A 13,876-nucleotide genomic window follows, 5' to 3' on the forward strand; every position below is an offset into this window, starting at 1 on the left:
CCAGAGTCCCTTGATCTCCAGCTCTCCCATATGGCTGCCCCATCCCAGGAGGGATGCATCTGTCACTGCCTTGAGATCTCGGTGGGGAAGAGAGAGGGGTCTGCCTCTGATCCAATCATGGTTTGTGAGCCACCATTGTAGGTCGTTCGTGGTTCCCTCCGATATCTGATCTAGGTCAGTTAGATTTACCTGATGCTGTACCCACTGGAACTTCAGGTCTCCTGCAGAGCCCATATGTGCCATCTGGTGTGGCCCACTAGTAGGATGCAGGAGGCCATGAGGCCCAACAGCCTCAGAGTAATTCTCAACAAAATCCAGGTTAGACGCTGAAACATCGGTGTCATCGCCTGAATATCCTGGACTAGCCGCTCTGAAGGATAAGCCAGAAACCGCACCGTGTCCAGAACTGCTCAGACGAAAGCGTCTGAGAGGGAGTCAGGTGTGACTTCGGCATGTTGATAGTGAACCCCAGCGAATCGAGGAGGTTCGTCGTAGTCTTGAGGTGGGAGACGACTGTCTGGGATGAGCTTGCCTTCAACAACCAGTTGTTTAGATAGGGGAAATTGGGACCCCTGATCTCCGCAGATGGGCTGCGACAACTGCCATCAACTTGGTGAACACCCAAGAGACCCTGGTGAGGCCAAAGTGGTGCACGGTAAACTGAAAGTGTTTGTGGCCCACCATAAACCGCAGGTAGTGATGATGGGCTGGCAGACTGGAAATGTGGAAATAGGTGTCCCACAAGTCTAACGGCACCATCCAGTCTCCTGGTTCTAGGGCAGACAGGACCTGAGCATGGAAGAGAATCTTGAACTTATCCAATTTGAGTAGTTGAGGGCTCTGAGGTCTCGCATAGGACAAAGGGCTAGCTCCTTATTTGGAACAATAAAATAGCGGGACTAGCAACCACAGCCTATTTCTGGCCCGGGAAACCTATCTACATCTCCCTTGTCCACGAGAGACTTAACTTCCTCGCAGAGTAAGGCAAGGTGATCCTCCGTCAGCTGATTGTAAGTTGGAGACATGGAGGGAGGGGTAGTCTTGAAGGGGAGGGAGTAGCCCCATCAAACTGTTTGCAGCACCCACGTGTCCAAGTTGATCGCTCGCCAGGGGTGGAGGTGATGGCATATCCCACCACCATCTGGATATCCAAGATCCAGAGGAATTGGACTACGAAGGTTTTGAGGTGGAGGTGGGGGCTGTGGCTTGACCGGACTTCTGGCCACCCAACCTCAAGGTGGGCCTGAACCACATCAACGCCCCGCACAGTTGTTGGATTTGCGGGGTCCTCTGGCTGGAGTAGGGTAGCCGCGGTTTGAAGCTCGTTTCATAGCCACGGAAGGGGCGAAAAGCAGGCACAGGCCATGATGAGGTGGAGAGGCCCAGGGACTTGATGTAGCTCACAAGTCCATGAAGTGCTCAAGCGGTTGCCTCTGCCTTGTCTCTGAAGAGACAGGAGCCATCAAAGGGCATGTCCATGAGGTTAGCTTGGACATTCCCCAAAAGCCAACATCCTCAGCTAGGCGTGGTGCCTCAAGGCCACTGTTGAGGAAATTACTCTGCCTAGTGAGACTTTCATGTTTAAGCCACATCATATGGCAAACTTTGCTACATCTCTCCCGTCCATAATAGCTTGGGCGAGGAAAGTCCAGTCCACCTCCGAGACTCTGGGCAGCACTTGCGCAACAGTATCCCACAATGGGTTGGAGTAATGGCCCAAGAGGCATGCAGTGTTTACTGACCACAATGCTAAGCTGGTGGAAGTAAATATCTTCTTACCAAAGCTGTTCAGCCTTTTGGATTCCCTGTCCGGGGGTGCAGAAGGGAACGCGCCATGGGAATTAGAGGCTCGGACCACCTAGTTCTGGGGGGTGGGGTGAGTAGAGAGGAAACCTGGGTTGCCCGGTGCAGGGCGGTGGTGCCGGGTAATGGTTCTATTCACAGAAACCGCTGGGCTTGGGCCACATGCCCAGTAAAACATCTGTCAAGTCCTCATTGAAAGGCAGCAAGAGTTCAGAGGAGGAGACACCAGGATGCCGGACCTCCATCAAGACGTTGGACTTGACTGCCACTGTAGGAAGCTGCAGGTCCAAGACGTCTGCATCCCTACGCACCACTATCGCAAATGAGGCTCCCTCCTCCATAGCCACGTTTGAGGGAGAAGCATGCCAGAATCTGGAGAAGTGTCCAGGCTGCTGGCATCACTCAGGTCCTCAAACCAGTCTAGGTCTTGATTGGGTTGCGGGATTTCCAAAGGATCCTGCTGCCCCTCCCAATCCTCATACTCCATAGGGCAGGTTGAATGGCATGGAGCCGTATGGCTCTGCAGACGGGCGCTCGACCGGCTTCTTGTTGTCTGGGATGACAAAGAAGGAGGCGCTGCTGCTGGGCGCTGGCGACACCGAGGGCGTCTATGTCGGACAAGGCACCTGGGAAGGCCACAGGGGTACGATCGGCCATGGTCCGTATCCAGGAACGGAACCAGGAGGAGTCTGTCGCCCAAGCCGGAGGTGGGAAACCCATGGGGTCTCTTTCAGCCGAGTCTGCGGGGCACGAAGGCGCGTCAGCAGAGTCGGGCCACCTAAATATGGCACACATGGCATCATACAATTCTTTTAGTTCAATGGGGGTTACTCCCAGCCCCGGAAAGGATGGGATACACCAAGCCGACCCAGACACCCACTCCGCAGAGCGAGGCCTCGAATGCTGAGGCTCCTCCACTTAGTTGCCCGACGGACGGTGCATTGTGCTTTTTATGGTGCTTCTTACCTGACCAAAATGACTTCGAGGGAGAAGACTTCAACCCATCAGAGTGGTGCTCGAACCTTCTTTTCAACTGATACTGGAAGCGGGAGGGAGATAGACGCAGCGACCTCTGTAGTGCCAGAAGCCGCTCCCTCAAAGCCTTTGGCGTTATGGCCCGGCAATGAGAGCACAACTTTGTGTTGTGGTTGTGCTCCAGACAACAGGGACACACCAAATGGGGTTTTGTGACCGACATGGCGCAGTGACAGGTGCCGCACAGCTTGAATCCCGAGGTCTTTTCACTAGACATCCCTACACACCAAAAGGAGTCATCAAAAAGTTTTAAAAAAGTCTGTCAAAAAATGACAGGGGGTAGCCCCCTTCGGTGGACTGCACTGGCTTGCACGGAAAAAAAAGAACTGATGTCATCACGCCCGTGTGGTGCCTATATAGATAAAGCGGACATCACAACAATGACGAACCCAATGCCTACGACATAAAGAGGAGTCGACCGACGCCATCCCTTCTGCGCGCAAGGGTACTGCTATCAAAAATCTACTGGATGCAGCCTGACGCCTGGAAGTTCAAAGGTAAGGAATCTGCAGCTAGATGTCCCTTGGGTTCCCAGTTGGGTAGCCAAATGCTACCCAACTGTGCTACAACACCTGATTACAGTGGAGCGTTTTTTTGTGTGTTTTTATGTGATGGTGCTGGAAGTGAAGTGGCGTTAAAAATACCTCTGGGAAACTCACTAATCAATACTTTATTCCCAGTTGCCCAGGGTATGTTTAAACATGAGGAGATGGATAATGTGTCAGAACTACAGATAAGTGTCTGGATTATCCTTTGGTCAACATGTTTCAGCTCTCTTCAGGACCTCTCTATACTGAATAATGTAAAAAGGTGAGAAAGTGAGTGGTAAAAATTCAAACCACGTGTTTACTGCATATTTACACACTCGCTAAGGTGTGCTTATCATGCGTAGATGGACTAACCGGTCCATCAATGGTAAAATTTGTAATTCATGGTATTTCCATGGCCATACGTTTCCAGGGAGGGGTGAGCTCCTATTAGGTACTTTAGTCTCGGTGCTCGCCCGCGTATCAACCTACTCCGGTGTCATCTGGAACTGGATCCACCTTAGCGAGGAACTCTAGAGCTAAATGAAGGTCTTGGAACTACACTTTTAGACTGTCTGCAGTGTAGTTCCCTACTCCCAGAATCTCGAACTACTCACAACAGACTGGGCTATAATTGATGTCAAATGGTAACGTTATACCCAACGTTATAACAACATCCAAGAAAACATTAAGAAGGGTACATGAGGATGAAGTGAACAAGCAGTCTTTCAGATTTAGCAGTTGATACACTAATATAACCACGAACTTACCATCTTAGCGCTAGAATATGCGAGATGTGAGCTGTAGGGGTTTTTGTGATTTCTTTGTGATTTTTGTGTGTGATTTTATCAGAAGAATGTATTGAATGGTGTCAAAGTAACCATCAAATGCTGGGTGACTCAATCGAACTACAATCGCCATGTTGATGACGTCATGTAGTAGTTTTGAGTGAAGCTTGTAAAATGATACCTATTGGTCGTTGTTAACATAGAAGAGTTTTCACCATGCATGTTGGGCATTCTAAAAGCATACTTCGAGTTCATCAAAGGATTAGTACATTAGATGACTAGTAAACAGTGAGAAAAAACAGTAAAGGGAACTACAATCGCCATATTTATAACGTCAGTTTGTAGTTACAAGTGATGCATTCGTAATGAGACCAGTTTTTAATCAACGCAAAAAATGCAAGTGACGCAATCGAAAAGAGTCCAGCTCCTAACTAACGCGGAACACTTGTGGTCGTTCAAGATGACAGTATTTATAGCAAGTCCCCTGTACCGGTCGTTACCTCCACCCTCGACTCAGAAGATGCCGGAGGCAACGACGGACAGGTAGGGACATGCCCACACTTTTTTGTGTATCTGTTGAGCTCTTTAAGTGTCCTAAGTTTTTAGATATATCTTTTTCACGTTCCCATGGGTCCACCCGGCTCCTGCTTCATTAGGCCAGAATAGAACTCGATTAAAGCTGTGAATAGCCATAGTTGGTGAGACGGTTTCTATAATAGAACTGTGATATCTATATATAAAAAAAAGAAAAATGTAACTAATTTTTTTAGGTTGAGGCCTCTTTCGAGGTTCAAAGGCAAGGCTACTGTTGACACTTAAGGAATGCTAGATGACTTAGCTCCTCCTTGCATATCGAACAGAACAGGTTAGAGCGAAAACATTTGTTAGAAGACTGGGAATAGAGTCGAGGTTTGGAAGGATCGGCTTGGCAGAAATACATTGTGATTTGTACACAGATTCAACAGGATTAGGGTAGAGGTGGTGAAGTTTGACTGTGAGGTTCCGTACTGACTACGGTTAGGATTGCCTCTTTATCATCCTTTTTCCTCCCCTTTTTCCTCACATAGAGCGGGGCCTCGTATTCCTGAGCAAGGTGAGGTGAGGTGCAGTCCCTGGTCAAGGCGGGTGAGCATCAATGCATATATTTTATATGTTGATGGAGACCACTAGTTAAGAGGTATGGTGGTCAAGATTTGAAGAGCAAATAGAGACTAGTTGTTTTCTGGAGAAGCAAACTAATTAAGAATATTGTTGATATTTATGTATTTCCTTTAGATGCCATCTGCATCCCTTGAAATGGAAGATCAGTAAAGAAAGGTTGTATCTATTCCAACCTTATTGTGGTGATATTTATTATATTCATTTTTTGACACGTTAGGTTTTCAGTTGATATATATTAATGCAGTAGCAAATTTTGACAACATAGGTCCTGAAGAAAGCCTTGGGCACTTTTACCCGGATGGCTGAAACATGTCGACCTTGATAACTAGTAGTTATTTGTTAATACTGCTTTTTGCACTGTTTTTGGTTTTAATTAGAGTGGAAGGCGATATCTATAATAAATTGTGTTTCTCTCCTTACAACTCTATTTTAAATACTGCACTCACTTTTTCATGCACTGCACGAGGTTTCCATGTGATCATTGATTTAAGATACATATGATCTGTTTTTTCACTTTCTGGCACTCCCTCCCTGACTCTAATGAGAGAGTTTTCCCTTGAAGATAGTCTCTAAGATCAAGAGACATATCATTCGATTGGGTGGATGACCAGATGATAAGATTGATCACGCAGACAATTGATGGAAATCCAAGCTCTGCTCACAATATTCTTTACATTTGTCTCTTTACTTGTGTCCCTTGTAGCCCTAGGCACTTGCTGGCACTTCGTTGTGAGACCCCCAGTTCATCAGGTTATTGATAAGGAATACACAAAGGCCAGCTGCCACTCTAATCCTAGTCTTCTGACCCAGATAATCGGCTGCAGTGTTTCACTACCAGGAAGTGTAAAACTCAAAAGTGCATTTCCAACATTTTAAACACACAGTATCCTGTCCTATGGGCTGGTAGGACCTACCTTAGATGTATTACAAAGGACGGTTTAGGCTTGGCAAAAGGTTTATTTTGCTAAGTCAAAATGGCAGTTTAAAACTGCACACAGGTTGTAGTGGCAGGCCCGAGACATGTTTTAAAGAGCTACGTAAGTAGGTGACACAATAAGTGCTGAAGGCCAACTAGTAGCATTTAATTTAAAGGCCCTGGGTACATGTAGTACCACTTTACTAGGTACTTATAAGTAAATTAAATGTGCCAGTCGGGTGTAGGCCAATTCCATCATGTTTTAAGGCTCACTTTAGCACTGCTTAGCAGTGGTAAAGTGCACAGAGACCTAATGCTAGCAAAATAGAATTCAGAAAAGAGGAGGGGCGAAGGCAAAACGTTTAGGGATAATCTTACAGAGTAGACCAAGTCCAACACTGTTGATTCCCTGTTTTAGAATCCCAGTTTCTCTGAATCAGATTGTAGCAGTCACTTCAAAAATGAGGTGATGAAACAAGGCAGGAGTAATGCCAGGACCTTATTTATTCCTGTCGACTGGGTCTTGGTGAAGAAGCATGTGAGGAAGTTGTGCCTAAATCCCAGATGGCGTGGCTCCTGTCAAGTCATTCTGGTCATGAACACAGCTGTTAAGCGTTGCGGACATTCAAATTGGATTCATGGCTCGCACACCCAGAGCCCAGAGAGTGAGGCAAGCTGGAGAAGTGTTGACTGGCACGACTAAGACACAAATATCGAACTCAATACCTTCCAAGAGCTCAAATGAAGAAGGGTGCATGCAAGTGTCTCAGAGTCAACTTGAGACAATTGCAGGGCCTGTGGTGAACAAGCCATGAATAGTCACAGTGATAAAGCTGAAGAAGCTGTAAGAGCAGATTCCGAGCTACGAGAATGGACAAGCAGTGCGATTGGGAACAAGAGGTGGTCAAAGAGGGGAGAGAGACGGAGAGTTTTTGTGTCCAAAGAAGTAATCCCAGATGTCATTGAGAAGACAGAAACCGATTGGCAAAGTGACAGTGAAATTGAATAGTCAGTAGTCAGACGACCAAAACAAACACAGATACCCATTCAAAGGTACTTCAGCAATGAATGGCCATAATTTGCTGAGAGTGCAGCTGACAGAGATTAACAAACAACACATTTCTTTTGAGAAACCTCCATGATTAAAAGCTGCTGCATTTTGATTTTAACTAAATTGTGAATGATTTGAAGTCACCTGACACTTCTGAATGTCTAAAACCTTGAACTGAATTTTGTTTATGATCTTTAGGGCCTACGCTCATATAGAAGAGTAGGGATGTTTTTCAGAAGATAATTAATGTAGAGTCAGGAACTGACTTTAAAGCAGCTGAACCTGGTCTTTTTTATGTGAATAAGTCATCAGTCAGACTGTTTGTTTATGATTTTTTAGTCTTGTATTTTTCCTTTCTAATTCATGGGAAACCATGTTCTTTCACTAAACCAGCGCACAGCCATGGCGGTCAAAGTGTCTAAAGTCTCTATCACCTTTATGATATGCTTATTAATAACATTGAGTGCCCCTGTGAAGCTTGCTAATCCTAAAGCTTAATGTACCTCTGCTCCTGTAGGAGAGCAGCTGGTTTTGATAGAAAATTATTGCATAGAGATAGTTTTGGGGGAAATTTACAACAAATACACAACAAATACAACAAATCTTTTGCATAGGAATACTTGTCTGATGCATGCAAAGGATTGCTATGACCGTACACATCAGCCTGGATCAGCAGCAGAGAGTATGATGTATCATAATATTCCACTCAAATATTGTATATCCTGAGAAGAATGTTTTAATATTTTGTATATTTCGGGTAATTTTTAATGTTATTTTTGTAATTATGAAATGGTTCTTTTGGAAGTGCCCATATATAAACCGTTAAATCCTCACTCTAATGCCAATGCATGATAATGTCAGCCACTTTCTTTGATTATAAGTGAAGCTTGACATTGCCCGAGCCCACATACAAAATTTGACTTATAAATTGAGTAAGGTTCAAAATTCCATTATTTATGATTTTGAAGATAGAAGGTAATATATTGCATTGAAGGCAAAGAAGGGAGGAGATTAATCAAAGGGTGTGTGGGGAAATGAAGAGGGGAAATATAAATCCTTGGAAAACAGCCAAAATTGAATCTAGATAGGGAGCAACATGGAAAGTTATGTTTGAGGAGAAAGAAGGAGAATGGGATTCTCAGATGATAAACACTTTGGGGCCCATTAGGATGGTGGGTGGACTTCAGTCCGCCCACCATCCTCGCGGTGCAGGGACAGGCTGCTATATGTGTGGCGGTCCCGCACCGCTGATTAGGATGTGACCACCACCCTGGCAGTCGCAGTCCGCATATTTGACATTGCGGCGGGTGCTGCTGTAAGCAGCACCCACCGCAATGAGAAATTGACATGTTGTGCATTCGCATGTCAGCATTTCATACATACAAACACATTATTGCAGCAGTATCATAAGACAAGAAGTCAATACTGTCATTGAATTTCATAGGTTTTCATAAAGCAACTCTATGACAGATGCAATACCAACAATAAAATACTAGCACGATAAATATACCAGCTTACTGTAGCAATGGGTTATGATTATGAATGAAAAATAAAAACTGGGTCTCTCATCAGCAAGAGATCATACCAATCATTTACAATATTCGACTTAACTATAACCTAGCAAATTGAGGTTAGTTGAGGTGTGAATTTTCACAGACTCCAACTTTTGTTCTGTTTCTAAAAAGTTTGGAACTGTGACTTACTTTATGAAGTTTGCAATTTTATTTTCAAAGGAGACATATGGAAATGTCTGCTTACCCACTGAAGGCCAATGTGAGGACAACCTGCAAAGCGTACTTATATTATTTCCCAAACAATTTCTGTACAGAATAATTGCTCTGCACAAAGTTGGGTAAAGTATACAATTCTGCACCCTCATGAATTGCAATAGTTGTAAACTTCATTCATCTTCACCAGCAACATTTTAATTCCACGCACAACTGATTACGGTGAACAGACAAAATAGTTTTTTATTTCGAAGAACAAGAATATCGAGTTGTAAATATCGAGTTACAAGAATATCGACAGCAAGAATATCGTGGACCAGAATATCAACAGTAAGGTAAGAAATATCGTTTTTAAATATTGAAGACAGTAATATCATTTGTAAAAATATCGTTGTTAATAATATCGATATTTATATTAGTGTTATGTATTTTAGTATGTATTTTGAATGTATGTGTTCTATAGTTTTGTTTAAGTATTGTATGTATTTTTAAATATATGTATTACATTTTTTGAAGTTATTACATTTTTTAAAAGTATATTTTGCGTTTTAGTTCAGTAGCGGGTTGTGGGTTTATAGGGGAATAGGGTGGGAAGAAATTTAATTATAATACATTTAATAAAATTTTGAAAAGCTATTCATTATTTTTAATAACATTTTGCGTTTTTATTCCGTAGTGGGTTGTGGGTTTATAGGGGAATAGGGTGGGAAGTTTTAATTATAATTACTGAATTCATATTATTTATTAATTAATATTTATACATTTAATATTTTATAATGTTAATTGTGGTAATTAATTTTTTTATCAATTAGTTATTAATTGGTTGTGTATTATTAATTATTTGTATAATAAATTAATGTTCTTTTTTTAGGAGCGGGTTGTGGGTTTATAGGTGAATTGAGTGGGAAGTAATTTAATTATTATTAATTAATTATTCCATTTTTATTAATTATTAATTATTTATGTTTTCATATTGCTAAATGTGGTAAATAATGTATTATTAATTAGCTATTAGTTGTTTGTTAATCATTAATAATTAATTGGTAAATGTGTAAATTGTGGGTTTTTTTTAGGAGTGGGTTGTGGGTTTATAGGGGAGTATGGTGGGAAGTAATTTAATAATCATTAATTAATTTATATTTTTAATGATTAAATATTAATGTATTTTAAATTTTATATTGAAAATTGTGGTAAATAATATCTTGTTAATTATTTATCAATTTGTTATTAATAATTAAAAATTATTAACTAATTATGTTATGTGTGTTCTTTTTCTAGAGTGTGTTGTGTGTTAATAGGGAAATAGGCTGGGAAGTAATTTAATTTCAATTTAATTTTTTATTTTTTTATTATAACATTTATTTTAAGTTGTTTTATATTGTTAATTGTATGATTTTTTTTTTTAAATCGCTTGTTAATTTTAATTAATTAATTAGATAATTATTAATTAATTCGGTTAATAGTGTTATGTTTTAGAACATTGGTGGTGTCATTTATAAGCCAGTTCTGGTGGCTCAGTGAACTAATGCGTCTACTGCAGATGCCTGTGTTTGACCTCATGGTCACAGGTTCAAATCCTGGTGGGTCTACTCAGCCCTTCATCAATCCGAGGTCAATAAAATGAGTACCATTGAGTTGGGTAACAACAAACATCTGTTATTGCGCGCCAAGCTCCCCGTAGTGGTGAATGTGCGCTTTACAAATATACGTTATGTTAAATATGGTGGGATGCAAATTTATTAATGGTGTGTTTATTCATTTTAATTATTTTGCTTGAGTGGGAATACAAAATTATTCCCCTTTGCAATCCAACACTTTCCCTACTGTTGCACTCTCTGGAGTGGGAATAGTAATTTTTATCCCTGCGCTATCCAACACTTTCCCTACTGTTACACTCACTGGAGTGGGAATAGTAAATTATTAACCTCCGCTAGCCAACACTTTCCCTACTGATGTATTTGCTGGAGTGGGAATAGTAATTGTTACCCCTCCGCTATCCAACACTTTCCCTACGGTTGCAATGGCTGGAGTGGGAATGGGAATTGTTACCCCTCCGCTATCTAACACTTTCTGTACTGTTGCACTCCCTGGAGTAAGAATAGTAAATGTTTCCTCTCCGCTATCCAACACCTTACCTACTGTTGCACTTGCTGGAGTGGGAATAGTAATTGTTACCCCTCCGCTATCCAACCCTTTCCCTACTGTTGCACTTGCTGGAGTGGGAATGGTAAATTATTCCCCTCTGCTATCCAATACTTTCCCTACTGTTGTACTCGCTGGAGTGGGAATAGTAATTGTTACCCCTCAGCTATCCAACACTTTCTCTACTGTTGCACTCCTTGGAGTAGGAATAGTAAATTATTCCCCTCCGCTATCCAATACGTTTCCTACTGTTGCACTTGCTGGAGTGGGAATAGTAATTGTTATCCCTCCGCTATCCAACACTTTCCCTACTGATGCACTCACTGGAGTGGGAATAGTAAATTATTCCCCTCCGCTATCCAACACTTTCCCTACTGTTGTACTTTGTGGAGTGGGAATAGTGATTGTTACCCCTTCGCTATCCAACACTTTTCCAACTGTTGCACTTGCTAGAGTGGGAATAGTAATTTTTACCCCTACACTATCCATCACTTTCCCTACAGTTACACTCACTGGAGTGGGAATAGTAATTGTTACCCCTTCGCTATCCAACATTTTCCCTACTGTTGTATTTGTTGGAGTGGGAATAGTAAATTATTTCCCTCCGCTATCAAACACTTTCCCTACTGTTATACTTGCTGGAGTGGGAATAGTAAATTGTTCCCCTCCGCTATCCAAAGCTTTCCGTACTGTTGCACTCGCTGGCGTGGGAATAGTCATTTTTACCTCTCCGCTATACAACACTTTCCCTACTGTTGCACTCCCTGGAGTGGGAATAGTAATTTTATCACCTCCGCTATCCAATATTTTCCCTACAATTAATGTATTGTAAAATGTAATTGTAACAGAATAAAATTATTTTAATATTTTAATTTATTATATATATATTTAGCTTTTATTATTATTTTACTGGTATATGTATATATATATATATATATATGTATGTATAATTTTTAATATGCTTCTAACATTTTATAATGTATTATAATAATTGTTTTATTCATATTGTTAAGTAAATATATATATTATTTTATATTTATGTGTTTAAGTTTTTTTAACATTATTTTTATTATTTATTATTTGAAACATTTTGTAATAATTATATCTTTTTTTAATTATATGTATTATTTACTTGATTTTATATTATTTTTTACACATTTAAAAAAACGATATTTTTAACAACGATATTTATTACAACGGTATTTTTTTGCGATATTTTTGTACTTAACGATGATGTAGATAGGATGTCAATATTCTTGACTTCGATATTTAGGTGTCGATAGTTTGGGGCCTCGATATTGTGGTCGTCGATATTCTGTCAGTGATCCACTGATTATAGCATACATATGTTTTTTTAGTGCATTGCCGCACCTTATTACCATATTCATTTGAAATGTAACCTTTATACATGCCACTGTGGAACAATAGGCCACAGAAATCGCGAGTGTTGCATTTGAAAACACACTGATACGTACTTGTTTAGCCTTAGTTTTAGTAATGGTGTCAGAAATTGGTTTCTTCGTCTCCTTTACTGCCGCTTTAGAAAACAAGTCTTCAAACTCATGAAAATCGACTTCTAGTTCGGCAATTTTATCCCACACAAGTGGAGCACTGGAATCCCTAGAGGTAAGCAAATAAAAAATATCAGGGATATCACAGACGATATTAAAAAAGAATTTAGTTTAACTATACAGTAAAAATATATTTTATTTTCCTGAAAGCACAGGCCTCGATTATGAGTGCCATGATGTCAACACTGATTTATCAATTGTGATAGTTATCACCTATTCCAAGTTGTGCCCTCAAAATGGGGGTTTGGGTGGTTACCGCACCAAAGTTTGCATGTCCAAGTATTTACTGGCCATTTTTCCCTAGTAAATATATGCAGGTTTAAACTGGCAAAACTTATCTGGGAGAAACAGAGTTTCTTGCACCCGGTAATTAAAGTCTGCACAACTCATAATTCAGAATATACAGTGAACCTTTTTTTTCTCTTTAAATACCTATAATAAACATGGGATTTTTCAAGCACCTTAGAGGACATTACCTTTGGATGTCTTTCTCTTCTTTGCTTTAAAAAATGCTCTGCCTTTCCCCACTCCTAACTTCAGAGTTACATTCAGAAGCTTGAAAAATGATCTCAAGGGTTAAATTTACTAAAGATTGCACTGAAGCTCACGTGGTACTGGACAATATTGCACTTCACGCCAGCAGACATTTTTAATGGTAAATAAACTTATGCTTTGCATAACGTATGCACCCGCCCAAAATCTTAAAAAACGTATCCCGAGTGGGATGCTTTAAACTGGCTTACCGCTCATTGGGGGGAGAAGCGCACTTTAGACAGCTTCGCAGGCAGAGGTGCTAAAGATGCGCTGATCCCTGTCCCGAAGAGAATAATGGTAGTGCTAACCACAAACCAAGGTTACCTTTAGGAGCAGGGGAGTTAAAAGTGCTCACTACACACTTCTCTTAGGGGAAACTCCAATCCATTTCCCAATGAAGTGCCCAGCACGCCTAGCTCAGGGCCAAGCAGTAAGGGAAATAAAGTGCTCAACAAAAGCTTACATTGTCAAAAGGGGAAGAACAGTCCAGTCCTTCTTCTGGTCTAGACAGGAGCAGCAACTGCAGGCCGTCCCACCCCCACACACATCATTGGGTAGCGCTCCTCACAAAGCACTCCCAGCTCTCCTTCCAGACAGGCTCCTTTCTGATTCACAACGGAT

General features: G+C 41.3%; 1 protein-coding gene across 1 annotated transcript in view; it reads right to left on the minus strand.

Annotated features, from left to right (window-relative positions):
• FMN2 (formin 2) overlaps positions 1-13,876 on the minus strand; it is a 656,752-nt gene that overhangs the window by 315,159 nt on the left and 327,717 nt on the right. The window contains exon 6 of the mRNA XM_085612201.1: positions 12,626-12,770. Within this exon, the coding sequence (XP_085468327.1) occupies positions 12,626-12,770 (145 nt within the window). The remainder of the gene's footprint in view (positions 1-12,625; positions 12,771-13,876) is intronic.

The sequence above is a fragment of the Triturus cristatus genome, chromosome 6 (assembly GCF_964204655.1).
Source record: "Triturus cristatus chromosome 6, aTriCri1.1, whole genome shotgun sequence".
Classification (NCBI taxonomy): domain Eukaryota; kingdom Metazoa; phylum Chordata; class Amphibia; order Caudata; family Salamandridae; genus Triturus; species Triturus cristatus.